Source organism: Anneissia japonica, unplaced genomic scaffold, assembly GCF_011630105.1.
Source record: "Anneissia japonica isolate Jap-2015-1 unplaced genomic scaffold, ASM1163010v1 scaffold288292_len1863012_cov191, whole genome shotgun sequence".
Taxonomy (NCBI): Eukaryota; Metazoa; Echinodermata; class Crinoidea; order Comatulida; family Comatulidae; genus Anneissia; species Anneissia japonica.
The window spans coordinates 140610-160054 of NW_022688773.1; the positions used below are offsets into that span (position 1 = coordinate 140610).

The 19445-nt window shown below is 35.0% G+C and overlaps 1 protein-coding gene across 1 annotated transcript in view; it reads right to left on the bottom strand.

The window, feature by feature from the left end:
• Positions 1-11115: 11115 nt before the first annotated feature.
• LOC117122941 overlaps positions 11116-19445 on the bottom strand; it is a 10355-nt gene continuing 2025 nt past the window's right edge. The window contains exons 2-7 of the mRNA XM_033268724.1: positions 15387-17130; positions 14463-14772; positions 13486-13552; positions 12959-13090; positions 12124-12160; positions 11116-12073 (exon numbers count right to left, since the gene is read on the bottom strand). Of these exons, the coding sequence (XP_033124615.1) occupies positions 12064-12073; positions 12124-12160; positions 12959-13090; positions 13486-13552; positions 14463-14772; positions 15387-17130 (2300 nt within the window). The 3' untranslated portion in view covers positions 11116-12063. The remainder of the gene's footprint in view (positions 12074-12123; positions 12161-12958; positions 13091-13485; positions 13553-14462; positions 14773-15386; positions 17131-19445) is intronic.

The window sequence follows — 19445 nt, forward strand, 5'->3', positions numbered from 1 at the left end:
TATATATAGCGTGTTGTTCTCTACACGTTGAGAAAGATATTCGTCAACAATGAAAGCTATACGTTTTGTTATATAGGCCTACGTCAACTCGATACGGAGAACCCTATTAAGGGAACACCTTCGGGACCAAAAAAGTGTCCCTAGGATTGTCCCCTGAATAGGAGACCCCTATTCAGGGGACACTGATCAAAAACGAAAAATTGTCCCCTTAATAGGGATTTTTGGCTTGTTTTCATACAATGATATAAATTCTGTAAGTTTATTTTTATTGACATACAATCAGCTAAGTAGAATTTAAATTAATTTATAGCAACAATTTTCAATGCAGATACATAATACACTTATCAAATCAGCACAAATGTACGAAAACAACAATTGTTTTATATATTTAAAAAAAAAATAAACCTAGATTTCGGGGTTTCAGTCCTGTACTGTACTGTACTGTACTGTACATTTTGCTTGTGTCTTTGAGCAAGGCATTGCTTCTCCTGTAATCAGCTGTCTTGTCGGGCTCGTAGGTCGACCATACAGGCCTGTATATGATACATGTTATGGCCTCCCAATTTCATCACCATCACTGCATGGCTTCTCTCCACACAGGAGTGGGTCCTGGTGGGGTTGCCTACTCGCCTGCGATGTTTACCAGCAGCAACACTTAAAACATGAGGACCCACTGACCAGAGAAAAAGAAGCGCTTTGTAACTACAAAGAAAAGGCGCTGTATAGGCCTAAATAATATAAATAATAAATAAAAATTAAATGTTCCCAATATTATTTCATGATGCAATATTAAAGACCATATTCCTTTTTTTTTATTTAAGATATTGAGCTTTTTATTGGATTAATGTAGCATGAATAGAGTAATGACAGAATTAATGAGCATGTTGTGGTATGTAGGCCTATTTCTAATCCTATATAAAGTACACGAAAAAAAAGGGAAACGAAATCCCCATGGTTAAGAGTAAAATTTGACAAGATTGGTATATGAAGTAACACATTCAGTAGGCCTCCAATGTTTACTCTAATGATTCAGGGGAGAAAAGTCTGGTCAAGAGGTGTTAAATTATGAAGTTGAATGAATTTTTCTTACTTTCAGACTGCTGCAGTTGTTGATACAATGATAAAAAAAAATTAAGTGTCCCCTTAATAGGGGTTATTTGACCATTTGGAAATCATAATAAATATTCAAATGTTAAAGAGATACCGTATTATATAACATTACTCAATTAGGAACATGTAATAATAGTATAAAGCTCTTCATACTAGCTCTTCAACGACACCTTCATTTTATTTCAGTCGTATGAAAAAGCGTGTCTCTGGCAGGATTCAAACTTGCAACTCGCTATCAAGGCGATATCATATACCCATTAGACCTTGAATGAAATTGTCGTTGCAGGGCTATATGCCTGAGAAATTATAATAACCTCTTGTTTTATTCGAGCACTCTTCCATTTGTTATATTGAGTTTAAAATGATCGGGTTGTGTACATTTTTAAGCAGAGTTAAATTATGTTTAATCAAAACCGAAAAGTCAACAGCAGAAATTCCAATTAAATAGACAATTGTTCCACAAAAAAACAAAAAAACAAAAAAAATCCCCCAAAAAACCAGAAATATTATAAAGGAAAGGTGTCGGCAAATACAATCAGGGGCATACCCACAATGCTGAATATGCCCTGCTAAAAGAACGCAGTACACTTCCTGCGGTCGCTTTGCAAGATCATGTGATCAGGGGTGGGCATAAAAATCGGTTGGAGGGCCAAAGTGAATTTTCGATTTAACACCGAGCCGCACCCAAACTTTGTCTTTGATGGACCTTCCAAAAAAACCCCAAAGCACATATTTTACACCACTTTTATTCTGAGTTTTAATGTTACTTTTTACATATGATCGGTGTCGGGCCGTCTTGTCTTTATTTTTTCTCTTTGCGCGCATTTCTTGTCAGAGTAGGTCAATTTCCTCTAAAAATTGCACATTTTAGGGATTTTGGATCAATTCCGACGAAATTAGAATTAAAAACACCAGGGGACAAGGAGAAAATATTCATCTTTGGAAAATCTTTCCCCACCCCTTGATAAATGCCCTTTACATCCTCTGAAAGTGCCTAAAATCCTCAAATTTCGTCGCTTCGCGCGCATTTCTTGTTGCGGTAGGCCAAGTTCCTCTATAAATTGCACATTCATCTAGAGGTGCCCTAATCATAAATTTTCTTACCTCACGTGGACCCTTAGACGGTGAATGTCCCTCTCTGGGTCACCTCTCTTTCGAATTACTGGATCCGTTACATTTGAGTTATTGTTATAGTTATTGTTATGCTTACTAAAATTATTTATGATGCGTCTATTACAATTTTCACTTTATCTCTCAAAACAGTCCTTAAACGTTCAGGGCGCGCTATACCTCCCAGCGGGCTTAGCCCCTTGGACCCCAAGGAGGAGAACGTTGAGCAGTAGGCCTACCCATCCAGATCTGGATTCATTACTATAGGCCTACCTACTATGAAGCATTTGAAGCGATTGTTAAAAATACGGTCATTGGTATCGATTTTCCATATCTAAAACGTATTGCTGGTCACTCTCTCGTAGCAAACGAGTCATTCCAGGATAATTCATCTGAGTCTATGGTTGCTTTTACAGACTGTATTTGTAGTGAATTCTGGCTATCCAGGAGTGGATGTTATTTTTGGGGTTTTTTTTCTGAATCTTTACTGTACTTTCCAGGCGCGTAACAGGGGTCTTAGTCAGGGGGAGGGCAAAGGTAATAATTTTCCCGGTTAGTAATTTATTATACCCACCCCACCCCCTCCCCATATAGAAAACAATACGACATAGGGCTTATCTTATTTATAATATAGGCCACACACGTGTGTTTGAAACTAAATAGCATTTTCATCATGGTTTTATTTATTACAAACATATTCTTTCACCATCAATACACATTGAAACCATTCTTTTATATAGGTTAAAACGATCTATCTTAAATTTTTCTATCTTGAATTTGGGACTATTATGTATTTAAATAACTTAAAAGGATATCCCTAAAAAAACTCTAGTAAATGCGAGCGAAGCGCGCAAAACGTTTTTGTGTTTTTAATTCTAATTTCGTCGGAATTGATCAAAACTCCCTAAATGGCCGGAAATTACACTCTCAGACATAAATTTGAATATATCTTTCTTTTTTTTCCCCTAGTAAAACAGTTTAAGTGAGGTGTGGTGGGGGGGGGGGGGGGGGGGGAAGCTTGAATCCGCCACTGCTTAAAACAGTCTTTATCCAAAATAGCATAATCATGAAAATTCAGATTACAACGAAGGTAAGGGTATGGAGACATTTCGTGAGTCTACGCCCACCTCAGGCCCACATGGTGGGGTACGAACATTTGAGGAAACAGTACCGTCCTCTATGGCCAGAAATAACACTTTCAGTAAAATTTATCATTACATCACCATTATATAGGCTATAGTCAAAAAAAGCGCCAACAAATTTCTCATGAGCTTTCATCAGGGATTTTTGGCAACCTTATGATCTTATTAATATGTGTGATATACCATAGAAAATAGAGCTTAAAAACATTGTCTTTAAAACATGTCTTTGATGTATGTACTGTACATATTTTTCAAAGCATTCAAAGCCGTGATTTCACAACGACCTCAGCTCCACCATGGTTGGGGCTGAGGTGAGAAAATTTGAGGAAAAAGGTATTCTCAGGATGGCCGAAAATTGAAACTTTTAAATAGTAAAATTCATCATCATCATCTTATCAACATTATATGCTAACAAATTTCTCATTATCTTTTATCAGGAATTTTTTCGGCAGCCACAGAGATCTAATTAATATCCAGGTCAACTTTATAGGCCTAACTATATATTAAGCTTTAACTAATATAATAATTATGATCAACAAATGACAAATTTATTTTTCGCCTTAAGCACAATTTTTAATGTTATTAATATTTATTACTTATTATCATAATCACCATCGTCCTCATCATCATCATTATTATTGTTATTATTACTAGGCCTACTTGTAGTAGTATTATTATTAAACAAAACTTCATAAACGCTTGCAAAAGGATAAAAACCAAACTGAACCATACAATATCACTTTTCTGTACCTTAAAAGACATGGCCTGGGATTTATGGATTTAATACGAATTTATGTTTGATAAATCCGCCCCTTAAGCGATAGCCGTTAAAACCCGAAAATTTTAATTTTTGCATTATCGTGTATAGTGAAAAATATCTAACGAATTCCTTTGGGTTATTATCTGGTTAGCGGGTGACTTTCATTGACAGAAGTTCATGGTGGGTTTCTATCAGAGCACGGGTCACAAACCTATGTAGAAGGAGGGGGAGCCGCGGCTTCTAGGCCGACGGCTCCCTAACCCTAACCACCCCTCCCCCCACACCCACTCTTAGATACGTCCCTGCCCTAAAGTGGACGAAGCAAGGAGAGGATATTAGTTATAGCCATCTTGAACTTTTCTTGGTGTTTTGCTCTGCAAGTTCCTTATGGATTCGATTCCAGTCATTACCGAAACTAATGAATCTGCCATAGTCACCTATAACAAATCTTGCGCTATTGTTTTGCAGCCAGCTTTGATATCTTGTACCGTATTACTTGTTTTGAATAAGGATCCCATATACCAGGCCAAACGTCTATGCTATCTTTCCCTTCATCACTCCGATTCTTGTCTCTTTTGCCTTTAGATAATATTATTTTAATTAATATTTTAACTGAAAATTACTCCTAAAGCATATATTTCATAGGTTATTATAGTAATTACCATGATAGACTATAATTAATTTTGATTTAATTTATTATTGTTAATGTTGATAGGCCTATAGAGTACCGTACCGTACGCTGACATTACATGCAGTATAAAGTGATATTTTGTTGCCAATTTATTTATAATTTTTTTTTATCTTTACTGTTAATTAGTATGAAAGCTGACATTCACATAAAGTGAATTTATATTGCGAATTCAATTATATTTTATTTAAGTCAGTGTAGTTTGTTTTGTGCAGTATAATGCTTACCTTCCATAAATTGTATTAATATATATAGGGCAGACTTTGATTGAATTGTGTATGTAATCCATGTTGCAAGTGACATAAATTTGATTTGATTTGATTTGATTTGAACCGGGCCCCAGTGGTTTATAGCCAGTTTAGCCACATAGACATTGTTATTTATATTGCATTTATAATGTGTTATGTTTTTTGTACTTTATTTATTCGTGGAGGAATAAGTATACTGTTACCATGTGTATGCATAACATATTATATTTTATTTATTAGGCCTCATCATTATTTATTTCACAATATCCGTCAACTCGTAATAGGTTATTGTTATTCATATTGCATTATGTGATCGTGTTTAGTTATTAAGGCAATTGATAAGAAATTTTGAACAATTTATATTTCTATCATTTTTGCAATACACTGTCTTATTCACATTATTTTAAAAACGAATTGTGATTTGGTCATTCCAAATAAATAATATAATAATATATATGTGTCCACATGAAGCATTCTTAACCTGTGTGATGATTTTCTAGGCCTATTGCAGGTACAGGAAGGCCCACTATTATCTCTATTTTTAAGGGCGGCGCCAGGAATTCCCCGACGAGGGGTCCACTTTAAGCTCCCCGACAAGGGGGTCCACGCCCCTCCCCCTTCGGGTCAAGGCTACCCTCTCCCGTCGAGGAAAAAATTAAATCTGTTGGTGATTTTTTTTTTTTTACAAGATAATAAAATGATGTGTTAATTATGGATTCTTTTTTTAAAAACGGATAATTTCGGCGCCCGAAGTTTGTTTTTTTCCCCTGACGAACTTGGTGGAAATTCCCCTACAGGGAGGATCCAGAGGTCCCCGATGGGGTCCTCCCCGACCCCCGCTAGCGCCGCCCCTGTGCCTATGATTGAGTACCGGTAAGTATAAGATGTCCTGTAAGGTCAAACTCTTTAAACAAAATGAAATTATGGGGGGTTCCTCATAAACATTCGCTTCACTCTCTTTCAAACCCGCGACCCAAGTCGGACATGACAGCGATCTATTTGGTCCGCTTTGTTAATAACAAGAAAACAAGTGTCTTAACACGTCGGCGATGATAATTTTATCAATTCAAACGCTAAATATTGGCCTAGGCCTATATAGGTTTCTTTATTTTTAAACGATCGAAGTTTCTATGTACCGGCACTTCTTACTTCAAGTAATCATTTAAGCCCCAGAAAGCTAAACTGGAAGAGTGTTTTGTGGGAGCAAAATAGTCCTCAATAGATTACAGTAATTTAATAAAAAGTTCAAACATGACAGTCAAGTAATATCTGTATCTGTTATCTATTAGAAATAAATACTTCTGCCTGAAATCTAGATAGTACTATGGATTTAATCCACTGTACAATAATTCACTTTAATAAATAATCACATTAAAGTGATTATTTATTTTCGGGCGTCGAAGATGGATTTCATGTGGATGTGTAGGCCTAAGAATACTTCAGTAAAAATGTATTGTTAACTGTATACAGCTTAGTCTGGTCGGCCAATTTATATCAATTCGCTTTATTTGATCTCCCAACAAAAAGGTATGGTCAAAATACAGACCCAATATAAATAATGAAAATGAAAACTCCGGAACCAGGGCGCCTTAGAACCTTACCCTACTGATTGCATTGTTAATACGTTGGGCAATTGTTTGTCATAGGATGAAAAATCAATTTGAAAATCCAGTTATATATTTGATTTGCCTATAATTTAAGTAAGTAATTAACTTACAATTAAAAATTTGAAGCTTTTGGCGATAGGGAGTATCGATTTTATGGAAACCTTGCTTAACGGACAATCAAACAGTAATGGAGAAATACTGTACAAAGTTATTAACGATTTGGTTTATATAGAAATCATATAAGCCTACTGTATTCACTCTGGATTTGTATTGATTTTATAAAAGTGCAGAAGAGACACACTTTGTGAGGTATGTCAGAAAATAATAATAAAATTAAGTACAAAACAGACATGTATACAAGCAAAACATAATTTATATTGCGAATTCAATTATATTTTATTTAAGTCAGTGTAGTTTGTTTTGTGCAGTATAATACTTACCTTCCATAAATTGTATTAATATATATAGGGCAGACTTTGATTGAATTGTGTATGTAATCCATGTTGCAAGTGACATAAATTTGATTTGATTTGATTTGATTTGAACCGGGCCCCAGTGGTTTATAGCCAGTTTAGCCACATAGACATTGTTATTTATATTGCATTTATAATGTGTTATGTTTTTTGTACTTTATTTATTCGTGGAGGAATAAGTATACTGTTACCATGTGTATGCATAACATGTTATATTTTATTTATTAGGCCTCATCATTATGTATTTCACAATATCCGTCAACTCGTAATAGGTTATTGTTATTCATATTGCATTATGTGATCGTGTTTCCTGCACTTCATTTATTCATGGAGTAATGCTATAGTGTGTATTCATAACACATGTTTTATTTAATTATGCCTACCATTTTTTATGTAGGCCTATTCCTAAATATCTTTCAAATAATATAAACGAGTCTTTGTTATTCATATTGCGTTACGGTATATGGAGTAATGTGTTCGTATTTCTTGTACTTTATTCATGGAGGAATAATAAGCATCTCATTTCATTTAGTTATTAAGGCAATTGATAAGAAATTTTGAACAATTTATATTTCTATCATTTTTGCAATACACTGTCTTATTCACATTATTTTAAAAACGAATTGTGATTTGGTCATTCCAAATAAATAATATAATAATATATATGTGTCCACATAAAGCATTCTTAACCTGTGTGATGATTTTCTAGGCCTATTCCAGGTACAGGAAGGCCCATTATTATCTCTTTTTTTAAGGGCGGCGCCAGGAATTCCCCGACGAAGGGTCCACTTTAAGCTCCCCGACAAGGGGGTCCACGCCCCCTCCCCCGTCGGGGGAAGGCTACACTCTCCCGTCGAGAAAAAAAAATAAATCTGTCGGGAATTTTTTTTTATTACAAGATAATAAAATGTGTTAATTATGGATTTTTTTAAAACACGGATAATTTCGGTGCCCGAGGTTTGATTTTTCCCTGACGAACTTGGAAATTCCCTGACAGGGGGGTCCAAGCAGGGGCCCCAGAGGTCCCCGGCGGGGGTCCTCCCCCAACCTCCGCCCCTGGGTCTATGATTGAGTACCGGTAAGTGTAAGATGTCCTGTAAGGTCAAACTCTTCAAACAAAATAAAATTATGGGGGGTCCCTCATAAACATTCGCTTCACTCTCTTTCAAACCTGCGACCCAAATCGGTCATGTCAGCGATCTATTTGGTCCGCTTTGTTAATAAAAAGAAAACAAGTATCTTAACATGTCGGCGATGATAATTTTATCAACCAAACGCTAAATATAGGCCTAGGCCTATATATGTTTCTTTCTTTTTAAACGATCAAAGTTTCTATGTACCGGCACTTCTTACTTCTATAAGTAATCATTTAAGTCCCAGAAAGCTAAATTGGAAGAGTGTTTTGTGGGAGCAAAATAGTCCTCAATAGATTACAGTAATTTAATAAAAAAATTCAATCATGACAGTCAAGTAATATCTGTATCTGTTATCAGTGGCGGCTCTATAGGATATATTTTCTGAAGGAGGTGGGGGGAGGCCCGCTAAGTTGTCCGACAGGGGGACTTGAGCTCGTAGGCTCGAGCTGGGAGAAGGGGGTTCCCTTCCCAAATGAGATTTTTTTAAAGAATATCAACCTATAGATGGCCGAAAATGGCACTCTCAGACTGACAGACATGTGTTGACTTGGTGTGGGACTATTTTTATATGTTTTATGGTCTGACTGCCCGACGAGCTCTGTCCGGCGGGGGACTTGATTGCCCTATCCGGTGGGGGCTTTAGCTCCCCTGTCACCCCGCTGGCGCCGCCACTGTCTGTTATCTGTTAGAAATAAATACTTCTGCCTGAAATCTAGACAGGACTATGGATTTAATACACTGTACAATAATTCACTTTAATAAATAATCACATTAAAGTGATTATTTATTTTCGGGCGTCGAAGAATAGACTCCGGGATGGATTTCATATGGATGTGTAGGCCTAAGAATACTTCAGTAAAAATGTATTGTTAACTGTATACAGCTTAGTCTGGTCGGCCAATTTATATCAATTCGCTTTATTTGATCTCCCAACAAAAAGGTATGGTCAAAATACAGACACAATATAAATAATGAAAATGAAAAGAGAAAAAAAAATTGTATAACTCTGGAAACAGGGCGCCTTAGAACCTTACCCTACTGATTGCATTGTTAATACGTTGGGCAATTGTTTGTCATAGGATAAAAATCAATTTGAAAATCCAGTTATACATTTGATTTGCCTATAATTTAAGTAAGTAATTAACTTACAATTAAAAATTTGAAGCTTTTGGCGATAGGGAGTAGCGATTTTATGGAAACCTTGCTTAACGGACAATCAAACAGTAATGGAGAAATAGTTATTAACGATTTGGTTTATATAGAAATCATATAAGCCTACTGTATTCACTCTGGATTTGTATTGATTTTATAAAAGTGCAGAAGAGACACACTTTGTGAAGGTATGTCAGAAAATAATAATAAAATTAAGTACAAAACAGACATGTATACAAGCAAAAGATAATTATTTATTTAAGACTATACAGCAACAATAATTAATTACCAACCAAACAATATACCAAAATAATTACACATAACCAATATATATTATACATAACCAAAAAATATGATTTGTAAACTGTAAAATTGGTAATAATAGTAAAACATAGTAATAATGGTAATAATATTAATAACAATAATAAAAAAAATTATCGTTAATAATGTAATTATAACAGGAATAACAACGCAACTAAAATGACACCAATTGCAATAATATTTAAGATATTATAAAAGGTACAGGGGCAGATCCAGAATTTTTCAAATGGGGGAATGAAATTATTAGAGAAAAGCGGGGAGCGCTAACAGGATTGGCATAACAGAGGGGCCTGAGGCTCTATTGAAAAAATTTGTTTTGTATTCTATTTTTTCTTATTTCAATACATGGCAATTTTATGCACTGAAATTTTTAAATGTGGCAACTGCCCACTGCCCCCTTTGGATCCGCTCCTGAGATACAAGACAATTTATAGTCTTCAAAAATCCAACAAAATTTTTGGCATACATGGCAAATTTACAGCATATTAAAAAAAAAAAAAACTGTATCTAGTTAAAAACACTGACAAACTGACACCAAAAGATAGTTAAAAGTATAGAGGTTAAAACATTTAAGGAAAACGACTTAACTATATTCAGACTGTTTTTATCACCTACCATTTTAAATTTGAGTAAAATATGTGGATGGAATTAGGTATAAAGGAATTTGAATGACGATGACAAGAGTGCAAGAGGGTGTGTATGGGCGAAATACAAAATCTCTTGGAAATGGTCCGGCAATAAGACCTCCAGAAACTATAAATATTTATGAGTTTCAAAAGGCTAGTTTAATTGATTCTAGAGTATATGTAAAAAATCTGTATATTTTAATACACAAATACGTATTATCTCCCATGAATTCTCTGTCACCCAGTCCCCATTGGCACCACCCTTGATTAAAGAAAGGACATTTAAAAATTGTCGATAACAAAATTATTTCATCTGATTCAGTTTCTTTAAAAAGTGCGTTCCGTTTGACTGCTTTACTTGGTATTATGCCTACTTGTGAGTTTACATTCCATTTTAACATGCCAGTGATTATATCAGCTACTGATGTTAAGCGTGTCAGTAGTAATTATTGTCCTAAAGCTACTGATCATAGTGTCATCTGCATACTTAATAATAATAATAATAATCATCATTTAAAATTTGTCGATAAAAAAATTATTTCATCCGATTCTGTGTCCTTAAAAAGTGCGTTCCATTTGACTGCTTTACTTGGTATTAGGCCTACTTGTGAGTTTACATTCCATTTAAACGTGCCAGTGATTATATTAGCTACTGATGTTAAGCGTATCAGTATTAATTATTGTCCTAAAGCCACCGATCATAGTGTCATCTGCATACTTATTAATAATAATAACAATAATAATAATAATAATAATAACATTGCACTTGCTACAAAACATTAAAATCACAATGGATAAAAGTATTGGAGATAAAACTCAACTTTGAGGAATGCCTATACTTAATTAATTTCTAGTGCAGTATTCACATTATAACACACTCACTCTGCAGAATATCAATCTTTAAAAAATGGTAGTTTAAAAATTCAACCTTGGTGAAACATTAAAAGTTATCAATTTTTTAATTAAATTATGATGCAAAACTGTGTTAAAAGTGCTTGAAAAAAAACCAAAAAAAAAAACCATGTCCTTTTGCTAAATCATCATCATCATCAATTATTTAAGTCAGTTTTCTTCCCTCTTCCAAGGGGTTACTGACTGTCACTCGTTCCATGCAGCTACACCATCTCTCCACTTCTTCCTGTCTTGTGCATCATACTCCTCCAAACCAATTTTTGCACTTTCTTTCTTCACCATATCTTTCCACGTCACCTTTGGCTGCCCCCTTACTCTTCTACCTTCAACTTCTAGATGCCAGGCTCCCTTTACTGGATCACCTTCGTCTTTTCTTAGCACATGACCCATCCATCTCAAGCTACTCCTCATAACAACCTCCACAATTGTTTCACTTAGACCTAGACGTTCCATAAGCTCCTTTGTGTTCCTTCTTTCTGCCAGCTTAATACTTCCTGAAATCTAGGAAGGCATAATTCTGGGCATCTCTAAACATTTAAATATGTTATAATTACTTTCCATTCCTAACCGATAAAAAAATACGTATATAACTGGTAAGGATAAATTCAAGTAAAGGTGAACAATTTATCATTTTCAAAAATGAACTTTCCAAGTTGTATTAATGTACAATTCTTAAGAGTGATGATGATTATCTGCTTCTATAGCTTTCTCGTTATCTGTTTGGATTTTTATTGCAAGTTCTCTGCTTCTATAGCTTTCTCGTTATCTGTTTGGATTTTTATTGCAAGTTCTCTGCTTCTATAGCTTTCTCGTTATCTGTTTGGATTTTTATAGCAAGTTCTCTGGTCTTGCTTTGTATTTCTTTCGTTGGTTGCCTGAGGATAGAAAAGAAAGCACTTTATTCATAGGAAAAAAACTCTAATGTTTTAATAATTTTCAGTTATATGTCATTAAATGGAAATTTTGCTTTTAACAACTATGTTATTTCTATTATTATCATATGTATTATATATATGCATACATAGATCCATCTAATTGGTTATAACAAACATCACAAAGAATTATGCATGGGGAACAGTTTTGACCCTTGGCTTTTAAATTCCAGTGTTGGTTTAAATACTGATCACTCTACTAATTTTGGTATTTTTGTTTTTTATATTTGACAGAATATAACAAAAATATACTCAGAAATGTAATAAACTTTACTAGTAAAATAATAGGTAAGACGACAGATAGTCCTGATGCCCTATAACAAGAGAATGTAAAGCTGGATAAAATAATTAAAGATACATCACATCCACCTTTACTACACTAACCAAAAATGTGAAAGTGTCCCCTTAATAGGGGTTATTTGACCTTTTGGCACACTCAGAAAGTGTCCCTGTCCCCATAATTGGTGTTGGCCGTAGTGTTAAGATATATTTCCCCTCGTTTCACAGAAAAGTGTCCCCTTAATAGAGGTGTGCCCTGAATAGGGTGTCCCAAAGGAGGGGGGTTCTACTGTATATTAAAGATAGATTGAAATGTGCTTTTTCAAACACCCTCACCATCCTTGTGACCACTGTAAGTATCCATCAACAATAATTATTTAAAAAAAAAAAATTATAATTATCATCCAGAACTGATCAATCCAACTGCCATGCCGAACATAAACGGTTCAAGTATTTACTTACCTTTTCTTTCAACACTTGTCATGCTTGAAATGCCACTGTCCTGGGAGACCATGGACTCGCTGCCATCATTTTCGGAGCTAGATGAACTATCGCGTCGCTTCCTCGAAGTTGATTGATCAGTCTCCTCCGAATCTAAAAAATATTCATGAAATTGGCTATTTCTGAACATCATACCACACAGGAATAAAAGCAAACTTGAAAAAATTCATTGTATCGTTAGAGTGAAATTCCTGCCTATAAAGCTACTACAGGGTTGAATTTTAAGGTGATGATCTTGCTGTACTGGTCCTTTTATTTTTTAACTTCATTTCTTTTATATATATTCAATTTAATGTTCCAACCGAAATGAACTAAATCACTGTAGAAATGTAGCAATTATAAAATGTTTATCAGATATTTCTGGGTTATTTGAAATTTCTTTCTGCCAGAATATAAAGTTTAGTACTGCACCAGATCATTTTTAATGGATAATGATTGAATACAGGTCTGTAGTTTTACTGTAGCCACAAAACGAGGTCTTATATTACCTGAATGAGATATGGAATCTGTTAACATTTTCTCTAATAGTTTCTGTGATGATTTCTTTTCTGCCTCCTAAAATAAAATATTTTAAAAATAATGTGACACATGCATATTTATTAATATCTACTTCTACTTAAATATTATTAATATTATAGTCATATTCACAGGCAGTATCTCAGGGTGGACGGTTGGCATAGGCCCACACAACACCCACTCAACACTTTTAAAGTGTGGGTCAACTGCTTTGTACAGTAGGCTGCCCCAAAAATTTACCAAAAATATTGATTTTGACTAAAGAAAAAAACAGGCTGATGGATCACCAGTTACCAGTTTTGGTCAGAAGGAATTATAGAATACCTTATAAAAAATATAAAATAATCTAGCAGAGTGTTAAAAAAAAAATTTCTAGTTTTTATCATAATTATTTGTATATAATATCAGTGGAGGATCAAGGAGGGCCTAGCCACACCAGGCCCCTAAATTTTAAAAGTTATAAAATAAGTGGAAAAAGTAAAAAAAAACTATATATTTAAATTTAAGTGCAAGAGTGCCATTTCAGGCCATTTAGAGATAATATAATCATAAATGTTCTTACCTCAGCCCCAACAATGGTGGGGCTGAGATGGCATTGACCCTCTATCTATGAAAGTCCTCCTCTTGGCCCCTTCTAATTCCTGGATCCCCCAATGAATATCATCATACTGTATATTACTATCATTTATATGCCTACATATTATAATTAGCAATTGTAAGAATAACTTAACTAGCTCTTGTAAAAAAAATAATAATTCACAATAAATAACATAACTGTAATAATTAATAGGCCAAAATATAATAATCATATCATAAGAATTATCAATAATGATGCAACTGTAATTATATATCATTATTACTTACTACAGTATGTATTTTACTTAGCAACAGTATTACCAGTGGTTTTACTGAAATTATAATAGTCATAAATCAGCACATCAGCATTTACCTCAAAGCGTGCTTTATAAGCTGGGTATTTCTTTTTCTGGCCAGTCTTTGCAAGGACAATTTGTATTCTTCGTTTGAGATTCTCCCAGTCTACAGAATGAGGCTTGCCTTGCTCCATCCACAATTTCTCCTCAACTTTCAACGCCTCTTCAAAGTTTTTCTCAGCTTGCTCTAGATCACCTCGGTCTTTATTCCGCTCCAGGTAGAACAACCCCAGAAGATAGTATGTGCGTGCTGTGTCAGAGTGGATGCCTAACAAATCAACTCGTCTTTTAAGACATCTTTCTCCAAAGTCGATGGCATCATCATATCTTAAAAAGAAAATAGTGTGTGTAATTATTAAATACAAAGTGCTCAAATAAAGGAAAAATGATGTACAATATTTATTGAAGGTTGTAAAAAGTATAGTCTATCAATGATGAAGGTCCTTTCAGTTGTTTAAAAGAGTGCCCCAGATGGCAATTGAACCTGCAATCTCCCACTGTCATGGTGGTGTCATACCACTTGATTGCAAGGCCTACTGAACTGCGGAAATACGCAAAATAGGTAACATGCAAACGGGCATAGAAAGCTCCACGCCAATATTTTTTAATAAGCGCCGCACTGGAAGTATTTTTTTATTTTCCAGTATAAAGGTCTCAGTATGCAGGATCAAGTTAAATAACTTGTACCTGCAAAATGAGCAAATTAATTTCAAAATTATATTTTATGATTTTTTTGTCATTTTCAGGGAAGAATACAAAGCAAAATACAGAGAATAGCCAGAAGGCTGTAAGGAAAACCTAAAACTACTCTACATGACTAAAGCAAAAAGACAATGTTTTTTGATGAAAATGGAAGCAGATCGTTAATAAAAATTTGGGTTTCAAATTAGTATTTACTCAGGAGATTTCCAGTTTCAATCATTAAATCGTAACACTCTTACCTGTCCACATCTCTGTATGCAAGTGCAAGGTTTCTGAGAGTCTTCAGATACCCTTCCTCGTTGTCAATCAGCATATTATCTTCCACCTCTAAAGACTGCCTGTAAACTTTTATAGCTTTGTCAATATCTTGTAACTGATAATGACAAGAACCTATGTTTGCTAGGTACACTGGGATATCTGGGTGGTTTTCTGATCCAGTTAGGTCCCTTCTCAGTTTGTAGGCCTTCTGGTAAAATCCCATTGCTTCTTTTATTTTACTCCTCGCACAGACAGCATTGCTACTCTGAAGCCTAGATTTGTTCAATATTACATCTGCCATTGTGCTATAGAATCGAGCGATGTTTGTGTTCTTTAAATTTAGTTCTTCCACAAGAGCACACGCAATTTGCATCCGCTCAATAGCCTGGTCTAAATCACGAACACATGTTGTACAAACATTACCCCACAGTTGATAAAGAATAATCAGTTTTTCTTTCTCGGCAGCATTTAAGTTTTGAATGTGCTTTTCGGCAAAATATTTTTCAGTTTTCAAGATAGATAACAAACTGCCAGTTAAGGATCTTTTATCAGGTTGTACCTCTTGCGTGTTAGTAGCTTTTAGCAGTGTTTGTTCAGCATCTTCAAGAAGTGGTAGAATTTCTTCATAGCGATAATTTATTCTGGACATCTGTAACCCCTCATATGCTGACATTTCAACAAACTCAAGTGTGCTTTGGTTCTGCTGTGCAAGCTGTCGCTGGGCTTTGAAAAACTTCAGCCTTTCTTTTGTAGAATAAAATAGTTCAATTGTACTAGATATCAATCGCCACTCATCAATTTCAATGTGTCTCTTCTGCTTTGGTAGCAGCCTAAGAAGCTCTTGAAAGTTGGCAGCATCATCATTTTTTCTTTTTATAGCTTTCTTGTACTTCTTCTCACTAACTGTTCCAATTGTTTTCAACTTCCTTAAATAATAACCAACAAACTCCTCTTCTCCTAGCTTGTAATGCATTGTGATAGATGCGTCAATTTCGGCTATCTTTTGCAAGAACTGTCGCAACAGAAGATGCATTCCATAGCGTACGTCTGATTTGTTGAAGTCTTCATTGTCATCTATCGACGTCTCAATCAGATTCCTGTATTTTAAGTCTTGAAGCTGAAGGTTAACTTCAACCTGATCATTTCGTTTCATTCCAAAAACTGCAAGAGCTGCACGACTGGTGAATGTACCAGGAATAGTGGACAGACGAATAATACGAAACCTCTGCTTGTCGGGCAGACTGTAGAATGTGTTTTTCAAACATGATTCCAGGTTTATTTCACCATAAAATTCAAGCTTGGTGACTTCGTCAGATTTGTGCATTAAATACTCGATCAATTTTTTAGGAGTTATAGTGTGGTCCTGCAGGCGACTACCAGTGACTTTCAAAGCCAGAGGGCACTTTCCGCATAGGTGTACCAGTTGCTCTGCCTCTTCATCAGAAATTATGGTCCTGCCGGCATAGTAATTAAGAATATCTCTTGCGTCCTCATATTCCAGCTCATCGGCCTTAATTGAAATTGGCTTGACACAATTCTTATAGCGGGTGCATAGTTTAAGAGGCAATCCCATTCTGGTTGTGATTAATACCTTCAAATTGTCGTTGCCGCATTGAATGATTCTTTCAATTAGTTCAACAAAGTTGTTGTACACGTCATCGTTTACGCCTTCTTTCGGGGTTCTTAGCGGACGATCAGCATTGTCAAACAAAAGTACAGCCCCATCTGTTAAAAGGATAAAAATGAGTAGCATAATATACAAATTTTTAAAGAAACTTTAAAAACATGAGCTTTTGAGGGATCTCCAAAGCAGAAGCACAAAGACTACAAAACAAAAGGCAGTGGATATTGTTACGTCAGTATTAAACAGATTCCTAATTGGATGTTAACACAGCCATACATACAAAGTATCCAATCAGAATAGAATTTTTTTCATGACTCATGATGTAACAGCCACTGCCAAATTTAAAAAAAAAACTTAATACTGTAAGTGACAGTTACTATACAGTAATTATAAATATGAATGTTTAATAATCTATACTGATATTCTCACCATTGACAATTTATACAAATGGTCAGGATTTTTTTGACATTTTAGTATGTGCTGATAATAAGTGGCGGCGCCAGCGGGGCTTAAGCCCCCACTGGACAGGTCAAGCCCCCCCGCCGGACAGAGCTCATCGGGCAGTCAGACCATAAAACATAGGCCGGCCACACCAAGCCAACACATGTCTGTCACAGTCTGAGAGTGCCATTTTAGGCCATCCAGAGGTTGATATTCTCCTCTCGTTTGGGAGGGGTACCCCCTCCCAACCCCTTCCTCCAGCTCGAGCCTACAAGTTCAAGTCCCCCTGTCGGACTACTTAGCCCCCCAGAAAATATATCCTAGAGCCGCCACACTGCTGATCTGCTGACTAGTAATTGAAACTGTAAGAATGAACGTTAACAATTGAAAAATATGACTGAACTTTAGATTGTTATTCTTTTTTTTTTCTTGCCCTACTCCAATGTAAACAACTGCTAGTTTGAAGTTTTTTAAATAAATGAATTTCAATTGCACTGTACTTGTACACCACAGTAAAAAACTTTGCCATATGAAATGTGTGCTTCAAAATAGAACTAATAAATACAGTATAAATTATCTGCATGTTTATTTGGAACATCACATAAGGTTAATCAGCTCCAGTAAAAGACAGTTACAAATTGATAAATCAGAAGAATTAATCTTTGCTTTAAACTTATGATAATCAAATTTATTTACAGCATTAATTTTATTTACTAAGTCAATGATATTTTAAAGCATACAATGCAATTATGTTTGATTAGGACATCATTAGCAAAATAATGTTCTTCTCAATTATTTGCATTTAAGCGGTGCTTGGACTATCTCTGAAAGCAAAATACAAGCTGTTCTTAAAGTGCATTTTAATACTTCACATATTGCCGTTTTTTTTTCTTGTTTTTTTTTCAATTGTTGTTGAGACACGTTGCACCAAGTATCGTTTCAGTTAAACTGCAGATTTTAATATACCACAATTTAGGACGGAACTCCGCTTAATGCCAATTGTAAATAGCGATACAATCTGAAATGCCTTTTCCAGTTTTAGACTAACTCTGTGTAAGGATTTTCACTGACATCTGTAGATTTTTACTGTGATTCCATTTCAGTGTTACTGTTAGTGTGTTTCTCAATGTGGCTTTATATTTTGCTTTTACCTGTGTTTTTTTTTTTTTCTGAATTGCCGAAACCCTGATCTGTGTATTGTATTCACAATGCTTTTAGTTTTAACAAAAACATAAAAATCTGACAGTAAACAAATAATTGTCTTTGTTAAATGCAAAATTGGCGCCTCATAGTTAAAGGCTGTTCAGTGTGGTTCAGGCATAGAGATATAATAGTCCGGCAGCTTAGCAGATGGATGTGGACGTTCCGGACAAAACCACCAATTTTTTTTTACATGCTCCTTATGGTCATAGCATTCAATTTTTGGTAGGAACCACCTTATCCGAGGTCATTATGGCGGCCATCTTGGATTTCAAAATGGCCACCTAATAAAACCTATGTTTATCTATATCTCCGCTTCTAAACCACTTGGAATTATAATTCTAATGTCTGAAACTATTTTTATATATGGTCAAGGAATACAATCATACCATTTTTGACCTGGTCAGATTGCCACAAATAGGTCATTTAAGGTCATTTAAGGTCATTCAAGGTCAAATATTGTATGGTATCTTAAAAATATTTTTACATTAGAACCATACCCAGACTCTCAGAATTCAAAATCTTTACAATGAACTACAATATTTCATTTGAGGTCATTCTGGCGGCCATCTTGAATTTCAAAATTGCTGCCACGCAAATCCTATATTTATCAATATATGGGTTTTTAAACCATTTTAATGAGAATTAGGCCTATGATATCTAAAATTATATTTCATGGTCAAGGATTTATAACACTTGTGACATGGTCAGATGGTCGTTAATGTCATAAAAGGTCATTTAAGGTCATTCAATGTATATACCATACCATTACCAT